The sequence below is a fragment of the Aptenodytes forsteri genome, unplaced genomic scaffold (genome assembly GCF_000699145.1).
Source record: "Aptenodytes forsteri isolate BGI_AS27 unplaced genomic scaffold, ASM69914v1 Scaffold318, whole genome shotgun sequence".
In the NCBI taxonomy this organism is placed as follows: domain Eukaryota; kingdom Metazoa; phylum Chordata; class Aves; order Sphenisciformes; family Spheniscidae; genus Aptenodytes; species Aptenodytes forsteri.
This window is the reverse complement of record NW_008794493.1, coordinates 317,605-337,455: the sequence shown is the minus strand read 5'-3', so window position 1 is coordinate 337,455 and position 19,851 is coordinate 317,605. Positions and strand designations below refer to the sequence as shown.

Here is a 19,851-nt window from a genome sequence, read left to right as displayed (position 1 = left end):
ACTTACAGAACAGCTGTCATGCAGAACAGTGTATCTGAATCGGCTGTTTCCCTCCGCTTTGATCTCCAGGTCATTGGCCCCTTTCAGAATTACAGCTTTTTTCAGGTTCTTAGTCTGGTCATCCATGTACCCAACACTGTTTTTACAAAGGTAAGTGATATTCTGGGAAGCTTCCTTTGATAGGAGGCGCAGGAATGTCATCTGAGTGACAGCTGTATCCCCGTACACAAACTGTGAAGATAAAGAAACAGATCAACATATATTACATGAAAATTAATTGAGTTCATGAATTTTAGAAACATCTGTCATTACCGTAACCCTTTCCAGACATGACTAGCAGGAGCCCTATTACATAAAATCTAAGACTGGTTTCTTTTGTAATTTGCTGCCAGTTGAGGACAAAGAAATGCAGACATCCTGTAACAGGGATCACTTTGGAGAATTTTGACCGTAAAGCTCTGCAGCTGAACAACTGAAAGGCAGCTGGGTCCCCACAGACGTGCCAGGTTTTGGAATGAATTCTGCCTTCTTTCAAAAAGGGATTCAGTAGGAGCTAAACCTTACGTATGGAATAGTGTATTAAGGCAACCTCAAACTAGATAAGAAATGTCAAGCACAGAAGACCCTTTTATAGTGTACCTGCTATATTGCAACTTTAGCAGCTTGTTTTCTATAGGCTTTGTATTGTATTTAGAAGCATCACAGTCAAGAAAGTTTGACTATATAGAAATAACTATAGATTTGCATATGGGCTTTATCAACTAACTTACACAGAAGTTTAAAAAATATTTTCCAATGTGCCACTGTTTCTATAAAAAACAGAAGCAATTTTTCTACCAATAACAAAAATTCTAAAATTCCTGAGATATTTTCCCTACCTGTGCAGGTTTCATTTTATTCATGCTTTGTGAATCATTGCGGGGGGAAGGAGTCATGAATGACTAAAAATTTATACATTTCTCTGAAACTGGTGAAGAAAAAAGAAAATCTTACACACTGACACTGTAATTTTTTTAAAAATATGTTATCTCTGTTTAGCAATCTCGGACATTTATTATTTAGATTCTGTAGGGAGTGCATATGACTATTACACAGATCATGCTGTTAGTTATCAAATTGGACAGTGTTTTCAAAAATTAAATATTCTTTTATAGTATTCCTGAAGATAATTTCTTCCTCTAAAGAGCACCTGACTTCCAAAAACCCTATGTGTAGCTCTGCAGGCAGCTAAACGTCAACTGTGACATCTTGGGTCATGGCAAGTTCTCCTGAATTTAACAATAAGTGAAAGCATCTCAATAAAAAGCAATCAATATCACATCTGTTCTCAATTGTTGAAGTTCTGAACCGCCATCAGGCATCCAACTGATAACAGCACTATTATTTTTACACACCAAATATTTACAGATATTTAATTACTTCCTGTGAAATAACAATTGGAAATATTTTCTGTGCTTTTGATTTGATGAACTAGGAATAAAAATGGCAAAAGCTTGTTAATTAATTATATACTTTGCACAGCATAAACTTAAGTTATTTGTCAGGATCATTAAGCCTGCTTTTAGAAGTTACCACAGAAGGAAAACCTGACAGAAAGCTAAGAGTGGAATTTTTGTCTGCCTGGAGACTGATGGAGCATTCTGACACATATGATAATTTGATTTGATGAACTAGGAATAAAAATGGCAAAAGCTTGTTAATTAATTATATACTTTGCACAGCATAAACTTAAGTTATTTGTCAGGATCATTAAGCCTGCTTTTAGAAGTTACCACAGAAGGAAAACCTGACAGAAAGCTAAGAGTGGAATTTTTGTCTGCCTGGAGACTGATGGAGCATTCTGACACATATGATAACAATCATACTTTTTTAAAAAACGGATTAGCTGAGAGGATTTATAAAGTAAGCGTATTTTTTATTAGCAGTAAAGAGCTTTCTGAAAAAAAGGGTAGAATTCAATTAAAAGAGAGGATTTATAAAGTAAGCTTTGTATTTTTTAGCAGTAAAGAGCTTTCTGAAAAAAAGGGTAGAATTCAATTAAAACAGCAGTGATTTAAATCATATATTAGAGTAAAAGTACACTTTTTAAGGACAAGGATAACGAGTTACTGAAGTAGACTGCTAGAGAAGTTGAAGTTTTTGGGATCAAGAGAAACAAGTCTCTTCCAGCAATGGTATGACTTGTAGCCAATCCTGCCTTGGATGCACTTGCATTGTTTCTCCCAGCTCTTTCCTGTAATTACTGTATGATAACAACCAATTGAATATAAGCCAGTCTATCAATAGTTATAATGTTCTGACTGTAGCAGAATCTGCTCAGAATAGCAGATGAAGCTCTAAACCAGAAGGAAACAAGTTTCATAGAAGTCGATTCTTGACATTAAATATATTTAGTTACCTGTGATCCCCTGTTCATATCAAGGCCATACCAAATGGGCTTTACATCAGATGACCTGCTGGCCCACCATGTTTTACGTGGTATAGTAGATGGGTTTGCAGAAATACAGGTCTCTCCAGTTTCCATGTTGCAATATACTTTTATAGCATCTTCAACACATCCCTGGTTAGGATCAATCCAATATTCACCTACAAAGAACATAAAATGTGATTCCGTGACATTATTAAGATTCTTGAAATAACTGGGGAGATATAAGCAAAAGTATGTCATGACAGTACAAAACACAAGGAAAACAGGTGTATGTTTCACATCATCTGCTGCATGTTTTGATGTGTGCATCAGGTATACGCTATAATGTTACTTCAAGATACAAGCTGACCAGCATCTCAAATATTTCAAAACTGGGGAACGCAGACTTGAAAGTTGTTTAAGGTTAAGGTTGTTTAAATCCACTGCAAAGCTCCTGGACACTTCAAGAGCGTACAGAACACACAATGGCTAGAAGACAGTTTTCCCTACATATGAGAAACCAGTGGCAGCCCTTCCTAATGTTGATGTTGGAGGCAAAGTTTCAGGAAACAGGGAAAAAGCTGGTAAGGCCTGCCGCAAATTATCTCTACCTTCCAGTCTGTTCTGATTTATCACTGGTAATCCATATAAATTAGGGAAAGTCCTAAATGGCACGTTAGCACGTTACCACCTACGAATTGCCACTATGGAGCAGCAGCAGAGAATTCTGCATGGAAAGCACACGAAGGTTGTCAGCCCACAGGTAACATTTTGAGCTAATAGCAATTAAGCAAATATTCACAACTGGTGTACCAACCTAGGTCTGTCATCATATAAGTGATATTCCATGGTGAAAACACTTTCAGAAGTAGTGTTGCATGGAAGTATAAAATATTTCAGATTTTAAAATACTGCTGAATAAATAAATATGGGATACATTAGAATATATACTTCACTGGCAAGAAGTTTTCAAGTTCCTAGTGTGAATGTCAATTTAGACCATCAAAATCTGTATTACACTTTTTTTTCCAGTGAACAAGTGTCTACTGGAAATAAGACAGAATCACATGGCACATACAGGAGATGGTGTGTTTATACGCACCGCTCTTCTTGGATGGGTGGCACAGCTTCAGGTCATCACAAGTCCGTGCTGGGTGTTTCTTTGAACCATCTGGGCTGCGCATAGTCTCAATCTGGCTGCTGAGTGACTTCAATGTGGCATGGACTCCTGGGTCTGTTTTATTATGGTCATCTGGGGCTGCTTCATCTTCAGTAAACTCAGGTAGTGGATCTGCCATAGCATCATCATAGTGTCCCATAATGTCACCAATGGCAGCAGTGAGATGGCCTGGAGGTCCTGGAGGGCCAGGAGGGCCAGGATCACCTGGTGGACCCTAAGGTTGGAAAAAAAAAACCAAACAAAAAAACAATCAAAAACCAAAAAAAAACCCCCAAAAACCAAAAAAGGCAATAGAGGCACAGCAGAGTAAACACTATGCAAAATGATAGCAAAGTGAGCCACTAAAAAAGCAAAACTTCACAGCCAGTCACCCTAATGCACAGGGAAAATTCAGATATAGATAAACAATTCACATTTCCAGGAACAGGGGTAAGAGATTAGAACTGCATGTGAGGTATTCTCTCTGCTTCGTGCTCTCTCTGCCTGTCTTAATACCTTGCTCAACTTTTTCTTACTCCCCATTTCAGACTTAACAGCTGGAAAATGTCATCAAAGAATGGCCTCCTCATTCCACTTTTTTAAGCCATCTGTCCCTCCTTGTTCAAATCCCTGCCTAATAACTTTATTTCTTAAAATTCCCAACAGCTGTAAGTGATTTTTAGAGCAATCTAAAATTCCTGCTTCCCCTGAGTAGCCTCAGGCACATTTTCAATTAGTAAAGCCTGGATGGAAAATTTGGAACTAGAAATATCTTTGCATTTATCCCGCACAGTGCTGAGCTTTCTGGCCACAGGTATGAGAGACAGAATCTGCATCATCCTTACTTGGCAGAGCAGGTGTTTTCCTGACTATGTATGTTTTCCTGAATGACGGGTTGTGAGGTCCTTCTGTCAGCCTGAATAGTGACACCTGGGGAGGTAACTGAGTCTTGAGACAGAATATATCTGTTAATAAATATATCTCCACCTGCAGGCTGTGCCAGCTCTTCTTTGGCAGCAGAAAGTCTGTAACATACCTTCATTGTAAGTTTGATGCTCTGGTGCATCAGATGGTATATCAGAACGTGGCATTTGCTTTGGGAGTAATTACTTCAGAATTCACAACTAGTGCTCCAAGTGTTTACTACAGAGCACACACCCAAACTAATACACGTTGCATCCGACAAATGAAATGTTAACTTTTATTTCTTGCTTTGTGGTTCCAATTTATAGTTGCAGCGAGCCACCATGGAAAGCAAAACTGAAGTTACTGGTATGCGATATTTCTTGTACTGTCTCATTACGCAGGTGAAGGATTTGGATACACGCTATATTCTTACACTCTACCATAGATTCTTCATTCAAGTCTTGGTGCCTCAGCAGAAGTGGAGATACCGATAATTGGCAGAAATTCAAATGAAATAGGGTGAATACTAGCACACGATAAACACAGGAAACACCATGTCTTACAAGACAGAAAACCAGCAGAAACTGCTTTCTCTGTCTTGCTCATTATTTTATTCCACCTTTTCCACTTCTTCCCCAAAATAAAGAATACCTGCCTTCTAATTCTTCATGTGATCATCAAGATCACCCTTTTCAAATCCCTATAATTTTCTAACTTATCTCCTTGGGATATATTTTATTCCACCTTTTCCACTTCTTCCCCAAAATAAAGAATACCTGCCTTCTAATTCTTCATGTGATCATCAAGATCACCCTTTTCAAATCCCTATAATTTTCTAACTTATCTTCCTTGGGATAGCATAACTTACGTTTTATGACAGGGTATCGCAAATCGGTAAATGTAGAATATGCCTGGGGTGTTTAGCAAAGGTTTAGGACTTTTTCCAAAACGGTCAAACTATTTTTCATTAGTTGAGAATCAGCTCACGGTTGATGTCTGTAAACCTCAGATCAGGCTGAAGGTCAGCTGAGCTGAGTGTTAGAGTTTGGGCTGTTCATTTGGACTGAAGGATTTCCTTAACGCAAGGCATGATGGAGTATGCTGCTGGCAATCAGTCACATGGCTGTTCTAATCCAGTGCCACCTTTGAGGGACTACTGACTTTGAACTACTGCTGGTTCCAGATACACCAACTGACCTATGCTTAGGCCTGAGGTTTTAGGACGCAACTTGCCAAATAGCCATGTTGAACTGCAGATCCAGCAGGATCCAGTGAGCTAACTGCAGAAGTAGCGCCAGGTTGGCCTAAGGAGAGCACAGGTGGATGAGACTGGGATCCTCACAGGTCCGGAAGATGAAAATGAGTAAGAAATGAGCCCTTTCAATACACAGTTACCCTGGCTATTTGTTGGAGAAACTGTATCAAATCTTACCATTTGTCTTGAGCTCATGGATGTTTGAGAAAGTGATGCAATAGACTGTAAAAAATCTCATTATTTGAAGGTAACCTTTTCCCTCCATATTCCCATCAATTTACCTCAGGTCCAGCTTCTCCTACACTCCCTCTAACACCAGGAGGCCCAATTGGCCCAAGTGGACCAGGACTTCCATCTTTGCCGGAAGGACCAACTGGACCTGGGGGACCCTAGAAAATATAAGAGAAAGAAGGAATGTATTGTAGCATTTAATAACAAAGTTATACAAAACAGCCCTTTACAAGCAATATCTTTTCAGGAAAGCAATCCAATTATTTGTGTCTATTACCAAACTTCTAAAAATCACCCTTTTTCTTCTTCTCTAAAAGAAAGAAGACAGTTTCAATGTTGCTGTTCTGAAGTCAATCACCTCAGCCAATATACTTTGGATCAGCTGTATATTTTTTCCTAAACCATTTGAGTGGGTTCAATTCCAGGTGCTACGCAAACTGGAGTAGCTGCTGTACACCCACATGTATACAGACTCAGAGATTGTCACTTGGGAACATCCAAGGGAGTCATATTTCTCCTTTACTTTTGGGTGAATGACATACATGGGGGTATGAAAGGCAGAGTAGCAATTAGCATATTTGGCCTATGCAGCTGATGCATACGGCTTCGCATCAGCTGCAGCAAAAGTGTCTGTAAAAAGAGACTGTAGCGCTGTAGTTACTCTGAACTGACCTTTTTATCTAGCTATAAACTACACTTATGTCAAAGTGTTGCTATATTAAACAAGGTAATGTCTCTCAGCAAGATAGTAGGGTAATCACAACATGATACTGAAATCAATGAAAGCAAGTGAAATAAAAGTGAAGCAGAAATAGAGATCTGATTGTGGAAAAAAACCAAGAAAGAAAAACCTTAAATCTGAAACATTATACTCACCCGAGGACCAAATGGGCCTGGAATGCCAGGACTGCCCTGTTCACCAATAGGACCCTAAACAGAAGAAATTACCGTATCATTGTCACATTTAAAGCATGTTCCTTTAGTTTTAAAGAAGTAGTGTGTGATATACACAATTCTATATGAATAGGATTATAATATACATGAACAATGGGTAGTACCTTTCCCTCTTACGATTCATTTTCATTCTATTGTTCTCTTTTGTCACAAAGACAGAGTAACAACTGTAATCACAATTTAGATAAATAGAATGTACTGGTGCTTGGCTATAAATAAAGTTGTTTCTGCAGAAAAGCCTTGCTTTCATGACATTTAGAATCAGATTGGCTTACAAAAGAGTAACTGACGATGCTATTATGACGTGGAAAGATGCTTTGGGTGTTCGGGTTTTTTGTTGACTCTTCCTGCATGTTGAACCTTCCAGCTCTTGCACAGGATCAATGTAAAGAAAAATTAAGTTTTCCATGGCATTTCAATTGCCACTGAAATCATGAAGTTCTTGCAAATATTAGCGAGAGATACCATCACAGTCCTCACGGGATTTTGCATTTGATTCCTTGACTGTAGAGAGTTCAAACGCTGGCAAAAACCATTTCACACTCTAATGGGCTTATCTGAAACTATCAACTTTTGTTATCGTCTTCTGCTGACAGGTCGTAGACTGTCAGTGATCTGTCACTGCAGAACTGGCACAAATGGAACAAGAGTAGGACAACACATATCTTGCAAAGCACGGGTTACTTCATCATGCAATAGTGTTGTAAAATTGCATTAAAAATATTAGTAAGTACAGACAAGCCAGGCCACTCACAAACACCTTGCGGGGAAAAAAACCCAACTCGTTTGCTTTTTTTTCTATTTTAAATAACTATGTTCCTGATACATTATTTAACTATCAAGGAAATAAAATTATAGAAAAAACAGAACAACTTACAGGAGGACCAGGAAGACCCTGAAGGCCAGTGAAACCCCTGTGTCCTTTCTGGCCCCTATCGCCTCGATCTCCATTGTCACCTTTGTCACCACGAGGTCCTTGGGGACCCTGTAAATATCAGTGATGAAATGTAAAATTCTGAACTGGAAAAAAAAAAAGCCAACCTCAAAAACCCCTCGTTTGCTTTTAGACACTGCATTCAGACCTCCTTCACTTCTAAAGCTAGAAGAAGGTGACGTTGGGGCAGCTCCAAGAATCTTAATTTTTTACCAAAGAATTAGTAAATAATGACAGAAAACTGTGTAGTGCTGAATTATAGTTGTGGTAAATTTAGTCTATTTAGCTTCATAATACAGTCAAAAAAAACCTGTAATCATGATACTAAATAATTCATATAATGAAATTCTTAAGATTTTTAAGAAATTTCTTTGCTTTACTGGATATGGCAAATTATTTTCATAGATGAGATTGAAATATTGTGGATCTCTCACAGACTCATAATGATAAAACATATTTTCCGTATGAAATCCTCCATGTTGCATCTTTACTTCTCACAGCTCTTTTCACCTTCACTATGATTAAAGTACAACTGAAGTTACATTCCCTGACTACAGACAACAACTTTCAGGCTTCCCAGTACAAATAGCTTCCCCCCCCCCCCGCCACAATTTCATTCTTGGTATTTTTGAGAGTTTCAAACTTTTCATACTAATTCAAGAATCATTGGAAAAAATGGCTTCTGCTTTCAATTCTATATTTCTCAGCCCAAATTGCATGCTAAATTTCTCAATGCCAGATTCCAGTTTATCAATGAAATCATCATCACTAACTACTCAATAAACTTTTCCTGTCTCTCATATGACTTCTGCTTAGGGACAGGACAACATTCTTTTGAATTTCCCAAGTTTGCAATTAATTTTTTGTTCCAAGCTTGGATTGTAAGAGAGTTATGTAACACAAAAGGATGGGTTTTGTTTGTTTTTCCATTTGGACTGAAGTCAGAATCTCTTGAGTTGAATAAGGCAGTTTCATGGGAACAGGTGATTTTGTTATATTTCTGCCATTTTTATCCAAAAATCTGCCTTTTTGTTCAGCATTCATTTCTTTACCCCTTATCTGAATTGTCAAACACAGACTCTAGCCATTTGCTAACTCAGGTCCTACCATCATCCAGACAGCAACACACTCCAAATAAAGAGGCTTCCAAAGCATTTGTTATTTCTCTGCAGAGTATTTTTAAAGAAAGTGTAGAAATACTAGTGTATTCAAACAGATTTGCACAGCTTTGCAGCTCAGAAGACTACCTGCATCCACTTGCAGTCAGAACACTAAAAGTTGAAGCCCTGTTCAGCATTCTAATTTGGGCTCAATTCCTCCGACACTTTCCTGTAAAAAGCATCTCAGATAAAACCACAGTGATCATGGAGAACTTACAGGCAAACCTCTTTTTCCTGCACGACCTGGGGGACCCATCGGACCTCGAGAACCCTACAAAGATTGCATACAGAAGATATGTGAAGCAATGCACAAAAGCATATACAATAGTTTTTTGATAAACAAAGTATTAAAAAAAAAAAAAAGTCTCACTTACAGTTTCACCTCTTTGACCTGCATCTCCTGGAGGGCCAACAGGACCTGGAGTTCCTGGACCCCCTGGGGAACCTGGTAAGCCTGCAGGGCCAGGTTCACCACGATCACCCTGCAAAACATAATTTCAACATTATTTATCTAAAGAGGACTGGACTAGACCAAAGCAGCAGGACTCTAGAATTGCTAATCTATTTTCTAGCAATTACAATCTACAAAGATATTCCTTCTGTAAGAACTCAAGTCTGAGCTTTTGGAGGCAGGTGTTCTTAGCCAGGTTTCCTCAACTTTGAGAGGTACTACTTATTGAAAGCTGTGATACACTTTCAGAACAAGTTCTCCATTCAGGTTAACTGAATGAAGAGAAAATCTACAATAAGTCAATAATAAAAATGGAGATTTCCAGAAGTGACTTAAGAAACAATATATTCTTACACGTTCTCCAACAGCTCCATCTCGTCCAGGAGTACCATCATTACCAGCAGGTCCCTAGAGTTATGGAATAAAAATAGGGCTATTGATTAGCTCTGTAATCTTGCATTTCTATAAGAACTAGAAAGTTGTTCTCCACCTCTAACTTCAAGTTGAGGAGAATAACCACTAGTCTTTTTTTGCATGTTACGAGGCTCTAATACTTACTTCTGGACCAGCTTCACCTACAGGTCCAGTGGCACCTGACTGGCCAATAGGTCCTGGGGGACCTTTATCACCAGGTGGCCCCGTGGGACCTTGTTTTCCTGGTGTACCCTAAAAAAGATGAGAAATAGCGTATCAAAATTTTAATTGCAAAACAAAGAAAGCACAAAAAAACTGCTGCCTGCAAAACACTACTCATTAATCCAGTCTGAAGTACCATCAACATTTGTAACTTCCAAAAACTGGTAATTAATGAAAGCGTTCTGACAGATTTTGAATATATATTTAATCTACTGTGTATCTTTAAGCAGTTTAATTGTGTTAGTTGCTTTTGAATAGGCTTCTATTGACTAGAAGCTGCACTTGAAGTTAGTCTGTCTAGTAGCAACTCTCTAAGCACACAGTCCCTTCATATATCAGTATGTCTGATGGCATTATCTGCAATAGGTAAGGTCTTTTTGACTCTGGAAAAATGTAATGCAGTTTGAAATAAGTAACATGATTATTTTTTTTGTCTGTCTCAGCACCAACAAATCTTGTTAGCCTAGAATAATTTCTAGCCAACTTTAACTATAAATTGACTTTATGAATCCAGCGGCAATGGCAGATCCTCCATACCATCTCTTTACTAATACTCTATTTAATGACTTGATCTCCTGGATCATTAGGCTTTCCAATAAATATCTATAAATCCTACACGAAAACGAAGAGAGCACAAATGGCCATTTTGAAGACTGTAGTTCACAATTTATGAAATAGCAGTTACAGAGTATTTACTCACATTCAAGTGACCTTTGGGCACCTAAATGAAGAGTCAGGGGTTGTTTTTTTTCAAGGATCTAGTTTTAAGTCAAGTAGGAACATTTTAGCCAGAAGTCTTAATGCTATTACCCACTTACTCTTAATTCAGGTTCAGATCTCCCATTATGGCAGAAACAAAACCTCCCACCTCATACATTTGCATGAGATTTAGTTATTTACTATTCTCTCTATATTCACTCCTGCAATTGGAGTTTTCCAACTTTCCCCTCATGCTATGGGGCGCTATGCTCTCAATCCCACAAAGAGGATGAGAATGCCCAAGCTGGTGGCATATTGACTTGGTCGTTACTTACTGCAGGACCCGGCAGCCCTGGCATGCCTCTTTCCCCTCGCTGTCCTGGCATACCAACAATACCTCTTTGACCAGTAGTTCCTGCTGGACCAGGGGGGCCATCAGGGCCCTGAAATCCGCAAAGGATAAAACAATGTTACTATCATTTCAGTAGCAATAAGTATAAGTAACAACGAGACCAAGCCTAGAGGTGGTCTAGGGAGAATTAGTAACATCAACCAGGACGTACCGGCTGCCCGTCTTCACCTGCGTCACCCTTGTCTCCGGGACCACCAGGAGGCCCAGCTGGTCCTCGATCTCCCACACGGCCATGAGAACCGGGATCACCACGAAGACCTGGGGGACCTTCTTTTCCTGGCTCACCAATAGGCCCAGCAGGCCCTGGAGCTCCCTAAGAAGATTAAAACACCTCATTACATTGGACCCTTTTCTGATCAGGACAATTAAATTCTAAGGACTGTGTTTTGATTAACTATGAATATGTATACTCTAAGGAAGGCCCAAAGTGTGAACGAGCTAAGAGCTATTATCATCTCATTTATGATCAAATAAATGAGATGAAATAAACATCTCATGAAATTATGTCCAAGCTCCACCCTCTCCCCCCATAATTTGCAATTCCAAACTCCCTCCTTTAAAAGACACTGTTTTATGTTTGTTTCTTTTTTTTTTCTCTTTTTTTTACCTCAGGTGTACAACTACTTCTAGAAAACTCAACCTTGCCCATTCTTTCCAATATCATCAAGCTAAAGTCCATATTCAAACTTTTCATTCACATGGTACAAATTCGTGTTTTAATGGACCTTTGTTCATTTCTCAAATACTTTTAAAAGAGTTCACATTTATATTATGTTTTCCATAAACTTCACCTTTTGATAAACTCACAATGACTGCAAGTTATTTTTCTCATCAAAACATTAAAAGACATATGAAGAGAGTGACACAGTTCTCTGTGCGGAGTTGAATCCTCACTTGTTGATCCACAGCTAATTTTTTTTTTTAAGTGTTTTTGAAAATGTTTAGACATAAGAGATTTTGTGGTTTTGTTTTTGGGTTTTTTTAATTTATTTTAATGGATCTTATGAGTAACTCCACCAATGAGATAGCCCAGCAGAGACCTCTTCCTTTTCCAAAAACTCTCCTAACTTCAGTCACCACTGAAGAGACAAAAAAGTTAAAAGTACAGGAAGATATAGGTTGTTGTTTTGTTCCTGTAAGCAAGTAAGTCATTAGAGCAGCTTGAACAGCTCAAAGCCTGCTTAACACAGTGAAAAGTCTTGCACTAACTTGGATACACTGACACTGGATCAAGCCCGAGACTAATGAGTTTTATTTAATGAAGTTGGATGTAAGCATGCAGTCACAGAAGTCAGTGCTGACAAGCTGTTCTCTTCTATAGCATCAGGCCATAAACACCGCTTGACCTTTCCTGCTTTATTTAGTCTTCAGGTTTTCAACAACCAGTTTATAAAACATACCTATTGGGAATACGACAATTGACTTACAGTAGGTCCTGGAGGCCCAACTCTTCCAGCAGATCCTGGAAATCCAGTAGCACCCTAAAAAACATTTTAATGCCAACTTTATTGAAAGAAATACAGCACTGGTTACCTCAAATGTTCTCAGCTGAATTAGTGAGCAAATGTTATAATTACAGACTGTGAAAAACAAGCTGAGATGAGGAATGATAAATAAAATATCAGTATTAGATTATCTGCAGTCAGGTCACAAAAAATAAAATCTACTTACAGGTGGACCCTGAGTTCCTCTACCACCTTTCAGACCGGGCACACCTGGAGGACCCTAAGAGGAAAGGAGAAAGAGAAGGGTGATAGTGAACACCCAGAACATTTTAAATAAGCAAGATCAGCCTATGCCACTGGTTCTCTGACGATGTTATTTATACTTACTGGTGGACCAGGAGACCCAGCAAGACCCTGTGGTCCTGGAGATCCAGCATCTCCTTTCTGTCCAGGTTCTCCAGGTTCACCTTTCACACCTGGCTGACCATCAGGGCCCTATAAGAAATAATATTTAGAAGAGACATCATGTCAGAGAATACCAAATCTTTCCAGCCTAACAAAGTCATTTTTCAGGGAATTTCTAGAAGGCAAAAAATAAAAGAACAAATCAGCCCAGAAAACACTGCATTTGCTTAACGGTTCAGTTCAAGAGAACTGTAACAGTTCAGTACAGTCTTTAGAAGATCACAGATGAGTTTTTCTGAACAGTCTGTGAAGTCAGTATTTCCATTTAAAATATTTTCTTATCTAGCTCACATTTTTCTTTTCTTTAGATTTTCTATTTTCCTCAGCAGCTATTACATACCTAAAAGCAAAAGGAACTGAACAAACATTGTCTTTTCTAGCCTTTTTTTTTTTTTCCCCACCACCAAGGGAAGCAGGTGCCTGACCTTTTGTGAAAGGTCTGAAACAGAGTATTTAGGCTGTGGGAAAGTTTAGGGTATTCACTGCAAAATTCACAAACCTTCCATTTGGTCCATCAACTCATTCCAGCCTTCACTACTCATGGAGCAAATCTTTGCTACCTTCAGTAGATGACACTTTATAACTTGCCTCATTTTAATCTCAAAGGAGCAACATAGCATATTCATGAAAATATGAAATCTGGTGAACAATTACATAATCTAATCAACAAAACCACTTTTCAACTATCTAGGGTATTTATTGGCTCTTTTCTTGACTTGATATACTGATGGGAAAAATAAACAGCTCTTTTTGCAACAAAAATGTGACTCACGTTCCAGAACACTGCAGTATTATTCATAATGAAGGAAACTAAGTATGTCAAAGCATGACTAAGGAAACTCATTAGTGTTACAAAACACATACCGGAGGACCAGCAAAACCAACAGCGCCAGTTGGGCCATTTTCTCCTCGGGAGCCCTGGTCAAAAAAATTTGAATAATTGTATTTAACAACCATCTTTCTATATACAGTATAATTTACAGTTAAATATACAAGAAAGGATGTTAACTGTTTACTAAGTGTGACTGTACTTTTGCTCTATTAATCAGAATAAAATTATCTTTTAATCACAAAATAAACGATGTTAACTATGATGTTAAGGTCTGCCATGTGTTCAAGACTATATTTAAACTTTCAGGATTTAGGGATGGAAGGCATGAGCAAGCACTAAAACCACAGTAGGAGAAATTCTGCTCATAACCACTTCCAGAGATAGCACTATTAGCCAAAGAGCACACACTTTATGCAACCTACCATTTCCAATCAGATAGACTGGGAAAAAAAACAGTAGTTCAAAGATGTATTCTTCTACAAGGTCAGACTGGGCTATGAGCTGCTTCAACTGAGCTTTACACACAACATTTGTTTGGAAAAGAAGGAGCTGAAGACTGCCAAGCTCCAGCACTCCCTAGAGGGGTGGAAGCTGTTCCAATTTATACTGGAAATAAGATTGTTCTGATTTATGACAGAGACATAATCAATTCCAAGCAGTATGAAGGATCTAGAAGGGCTGAGCCTGTAATTCCCTCATCAAAGTCAACCCTTAAAATCCTTAAAATCACAAAGAGATGGAAGATGACAAGAGTTAACATAACTAGATGAACTAAGATATACCTCCGCGCTTTGTCCATCTAACTATTTGTATGTGTACAGTAGTATCTGGTATGGGCATGCTTTTAAAAACATTTAAACAATTAGAAGTGGTGGCATACTTTCAGGAGTGAGGTAAATGAGGGTAACTCTGTTAAGTTTGTCCTAAAACAAGTATAGGACAGAGGAACAAAATCTGCTAATAGTTTTGCAAGTTCACAACATCAAGACAGAACTACAGATTTTGGCTACAAAGGAAGGCGAAGAAAAAGAGGAAAACATATCGGTAAATGAGACAAATGCCTGGAGTTTGGATGAGTGTTAGATATTGTTAACTTGCACCAGGCAAAAGCCAAACATGTTTACTCACAGGGTTTCCACGGGAGCCAGGAGGACCAACTAGACCTCGAGGACCTGGTTCACCCTTAAAATGAAATTAAAGGTTATTATTTCCCAAGTAACTTATTTGATGAGTAGCAAAAGTGCCAATAAAGTGTGATATTAAGAAACTTCAGTAGGGAATGGAATAAAAATCTGTTTACCTTTTCACCAGTGGGACCTGCTGGACCCATTGGGCCTATTGGACCAGGGAGACCCTTTTGAACAAATTAAGATGAAAGGAAGTTAGAGAAGTGATGCTTCAAAACAGTTAGTTTAAAACTTCTCATATGTTACTATTTCCATATGCTTTTTCATTCCTTTAAATTCTTCTCCTTTATCTCTGAAAACTTGTTGGGTCTTCTTTATCTAAAATTGACTTGCATTTCCTCTCCCCCTGACCAAAATCCTTCATCTCAAAAGCCCTGCTTTCCTTCATTCTCTCTTTCTTCACTAACTTCATCTTCTCCTTTATGCAGTGTTTGTGAATAAGGCCAATGATAAAAAAATGCCCTGGCTTTATTTTGCTCTCTCAGGAGGAAATTAAGTCCTTTTCCCCCACTTGCACAGAAACTCTCTTTCTTTTATGCTAGTACTTAACTGTTTAAATTAATTTTAAAGTGTCCATCATTAATTTTGAAGATTCATTTATACCTTGCAAACTCCTCGAAAGTGTCCTTTTTCTCTTCATGAGACAGTTAGGCAAATGGGTTGCAAATTCTCCATCCAAACCCATCAACTCCACATAATGATCCCACAGCACTAACTATATTACCTTCCTGAATATTTAGATATCCCAATTACAATTCTCTTTCATTAGAAGCAGAGTACCGCAAACTTGCACCAAGTTTGTCTTGAACAAAATTCCCCCTCCCACAAAAAAATTGCACCGGAACTTAGTTCAAACTGTAGAGAAACACAAAAAAAAAAGAAGGCATTAACAAAGGATACTGCAATGCCATCAATGCTCTAGCGGTAGGTAGCAGTGATGTCTGCAGATACCTGGCTTTAGAACAGGGATGTACATTTAGCTCACCATTACTTTACCTGTTCATTAGTTACTGTAAGCTATAAACACGCCTTACAATGACTAAGAACTGTTCTGTATCTTTGGATAATAGCTGACTTACATAAGTAATTCCAGCTCATAACTGGTAATTTTAAGTTACTGCTTCTGTATACTAGGGTTTCTCCAAAACCCTTTTCCTCTTTAACTATAAATTTAGTCCAGGCAGGATCCTCATCTTTTGAATGTACCTCAGATTTCCAAATGCCTAGCAGCTAGTACTCCAACTGGTTTGCAAAACCCAAGAATCTCAGATATATGTGATTCATGTAAAAAGTAACCCCAATAACTTCTGGGAAGAAAATATGGTCAGTGCATACACAGCAAACCCAGCGCATTTGGGATTATTGGACAGTTGATCTATGCAGAAGAGTGTGCGCAACATGTTTTGAACATGTCTTGAGCAGACTAGCCATGTTATTTATGCACAGGAGATTCAAAGCTTTCCAGAAGCATCGGCGACTTACTGCCTATATGGGGCTTAGTACATTTACAGGAATTTTCACCTGTGAAACTCAGGACAGACTGTGGGCAACTCAATCCAAACAATAAGCAGGCATCTGCCTTAGTCCAAGAGTCTGAGCTGAAAGGTCTGCTTTTTGGCATAATATTGGCATATTTTTACTACAGTTAGCTTAGCTGAATCCCAAATCAACACGCTACTTCTGGGAATCCTTATCATTGACATCTTAACTCTCATTATTGATGATACAAAACAGGGGCTTGGAACACAGACATCCCAAAACATTGTGCACAGCAGTCTTGGAAAACTTGAAAATTTGGAGGGTAGTGGTAACGAGAATGACTGTCAACCCATGATGTTGCCAAGTGAGTAGTGTTTAACTTTATGAGCCGAGTACCCCTAGCACAATAAATAATCTGGTGTGTGAAGACTAGGTCTAAAAAGAGCGATAGATTTACTTACTCTTGCCCCGTCGTTGCCAGCTGTACCTTCAGCTCCTTTCTCACCAATGCCACCCTATGGAAAATACCCAGAAAGTCTCAGGTATAACACTGAATGCTGAGTAGTTCATACCCTGGAATAACTGCAGTATTAAGAGACAGGTGATTCTACTCAGGACAACAGAAATAAACAGACTTACTCTATCACCCTTGGGGCCAGGCGTTCCAGCAATCCCTCTTTCTCCAGGCATACCTTGAAGACCCGGCGGGCCTGGATCACCAGGTGTCCCACTAGGGCCTGGGCTTCCCTGAAGCGAATGAAGAACAAGTTGCTGTCTACTCATCTGAGAAGTGTCTTTGTCTCTAGGCTGCAGAACACACTGTGCCTGTGTCTCTGGGGTACAGTTTTAAGTAATAATTTTCTCTTAAGTTTGGACTTTATTCATGTCCAAATACTTTTCTTTTCCCATTGTGTTACTCAGGAAGTTCAGCTGTAATACCATAGTCCTTCCAAATACATTAGTATTTGCTCAGTGCATATTGGGGATGAGAACAGGCAAAAAAAGAAGCTCAACCATCTTTCTACCTTGACGCCACATGGGTTTATTACACAAAGTAGCTACAGGTAGAAGTTGCCAGGGGTAGAGATGCTTTATTTATTTATTCTTTGCTTCTCACAGCTCATGCCTATTACAGGTCCCACATTACTAGAGGCACTCCCTACTTGGGGTGACCTTCCTAGGCCTAATTAAATCAATTGCAGGTGAAAGAAAGGCATGCAGTTTTCAGCATTTTCTTTTAAACACTCAACCCTGCCAAGTGTCTTTTTGTAAACTGACATGTCTCTTAAAACATCGCTAGAAGGTTTTCTGCAGTTCAGAAATGGCTTTGCCCAGTTCTACTGAGAAACTCAAAAAACATTTTAAACTTCGGACCTATATAAATTAATACAAAACATGATTTCTCAACATTTAAGTATCTTGCAAGTTATTAATATTGTTATACTGGAATAACTTGTATGTCCTCCTAAAACCCTTATATAAACAAGATACCTTTCATGAAAAGATATCCCTTTTATAATAAAAAAGCTCTCTATGTTCGTGCAAATGACCAGAATTATACATTACATCACTGCAGCAACACAAATGTCCACTCAGCTTACCTTTGGACCATCAGGACCATGACCTCCAGCCATACCCTTTTCACCCTGGAGTCCTGACGCACCTGGTTCTCCCCTTTCCCCTGGATTGCCACGTTCACCCTACAAAATGGAAAATTATTACTTATTTAGAAGTCAGGGTACAGTTCTGGTAGACAAAATCCTAAATACATCATAAGTGCAGCACTGCTATTTGAACAAAGAGCCTGTGAACAAATTCTAGGATACCTGATCAAATAAAAACCGGCTTTGTGCTTTTATTGTTAAAGGTAGGGGGAATAGCATATTGCTCAGCAAACTAAAAACTGTCATTTCACAGCTGTAAACCAAATCATTTAGCAGCTAGTACTCAACACCACTTTATGAGCTATGAAACCATTAACGGTGGTAGGTTTTACAGAAACCATCTTAAAACATATCCATGTTTACAAGCATTTTGTTGGGAAAAAAGCCAAATATTCACTTTAGCTGTTAAAGTCCACATTACATATCAACTTTCAACCTCACAGAACTGTTATGAATGTTTAAACTCTGAAATAAAATACTTACCCTAGGGCCCAATGGACCAACAGCTCCAGGATCTCCAGGCACACCCTAAGCAGAAGAGAAATCACCATTAGAATGAAAGCATCATTCATAGCCTTATAGTTATGGAAATTAGAGATAAACATTTACATTTCCAAAGCACTATGAATGTAGATGGCTAGTTCTGAATATTATCTGTCCATGACAAGAGGAGATAGTCCAACTCAGTCCAAGAAGATGGTCAGATTCTAGTAGTTATTTTATCCAAAAGCAGTTCTCAGACAGCTTGCAGACTACATCAGTACATATTTTGAAACAAAGTGGGAAAGAAAATTACAAAGAGAAGAAAAGGCAAAATTACTTTATGAAGTGAATTCTTGTTAAATTACACAGAAATTACCTGATCACCTGGCTTTCCTCCCTCACCTGGAGGACCTGGTGGCCCAGGCAAGCCCTGTAAAAAAGTAAATAAAATGGTCACATGATAGAAAGTTATGTAAATCCAGATTTAACTAAGACACCAAGAATATGAATGTAGTATTATACTCAGTACAAGAGTATGCCCTCAGAGATTCCCAAGCGAAATAGTTTCTTGAATATTGCACCAAAGTGTTTTCCCCCCTCTAAATGAAATGGCAGCCCTTCTTTAACATTTGTAGGACATATGCATATCAGCCCTAAAAATAAAGTTCTTTATAAACAGAGATTGATTTAACGTAATTAATACTTCATTATGAAAACAAGTCTTTTGTTCCATATTTGGAATATCTTTGGAAAATCTCCAAATTAAAACTGAAAAACAACAAAGGTTTTCTCAAGGGATACAGAGCTGGTATTTAAGCCTTTGCCGGTTCAGTTTAGTGCACAGCTGATGTGAAAGCTAAATATCACTAAGTATTCTGAACATCATTGCCTTAGTTCTGAAGTTGCGTTTTGTTATACGTCACTTGATTGAATTTCTCCAATTTAGGTTAAGACATGGCTGTTTATTTTTTTCTTTAAAAAAAATGAATGCACATACCTGAAACCCTGTAGGACCTGGAGGGCCTTGTTCTCCTCTTTCTCCTGCCAGGCCCTACACAAAAGAAAGTAGTAAGTATACAACAGAGGAATATG

The 19,851-nt window shown here is 38.5% G+C and overlaps 1 protein-coding gene across 1 annotated transcript in view; it reads right to left on the bottom strand.

Annotated features, from left to right (window-relative positions):
• The window catches only part of COL5A2 (collagen type V alpha 2 chain), a 113,571-nt gene that overhangs the window by 2,554 nt on the left and 91,166 nt on the right, over window positions 1–19,851 (bottom strand). The window contains exons 31-53 of the mRNA XM_009290962.1: window positions 19,136–19,189; window positions 18,760–18,804; window positions 18,214–18,312; window positions 17,252–17,359; window positions 17,074–17,127; window positions 15,247–15,300; window positions 15,075–15,128; window positions 13,979–14,032; window positions 13,037–13,144; window positions 12,876–12,929; window positions 12,632–12,685; window positions 11,356–11,517; window positions 11,128–11,235; window positions 10,016–10,123; window positions 9,812–9,865; window positions 9,381–9,488; window positions 9,224–9,277; window positions 7,790–7,897; window positions 6,835–6,888; window positions 6,009–6,116; window positions 3,510–3,801; window positions 2,399–2,586; window positions 7–231 (exon numbers count right to left, since the gene is read on the bottom strand). Coding sequence (XP_009289237.1) covers window positions 7–231; window positions 2,399–2,586; window positions 3,510–3,801; window positions 6,009–6,116; window positions 6,835–6,888; window positions 7,790–7,897; window positions 9,224–9,277; window positions 9,381–9,488; window positions 9,812–9,865; window positions 10,016–10,123; window positions 11,128–11,235; window positions 11,356–11,517; window positions 12,632–12,685; window positions 12,876–12,929; window positions 13,037–13,144; window positions 13,979–14,032; window positions 15,075–15,128; window positions 15,247–15,300; window positions 17,074–17,127; window positions 17,252–17,359; window positions 18,214–18,312; window positions 18,760–18,804; window positions 19,136–19,189 — 2,307 coding nt within the window. The remainder of the gene's footprint in view (window positions 1–6; window positions 232–2,398; window positions 2,587–3,509; window positions 3,802–6,008; window positions 6,117–6,834; window positions 6,889–7,789; window positions 7,898–9,223; window positions 9,278–9,380; window positions 9,489–9,811; window positions 9,866–10,015; window positions 10,124–11,127; window positions 11,236–11,355; window positions 11,518–12,631; window positions 12,686–12,875; window positions 12,930–13,036; window positions 13,145–13,978; window positions 14,033–15,074; window positions 15,129–15,246; window positions 15,301–17,073; window positions 17,128–17,251; window positions 17,360–18,213; window positions 18,313–18,759; window positions 18,805–19,135; window positions 19,190–19,851) is intronic.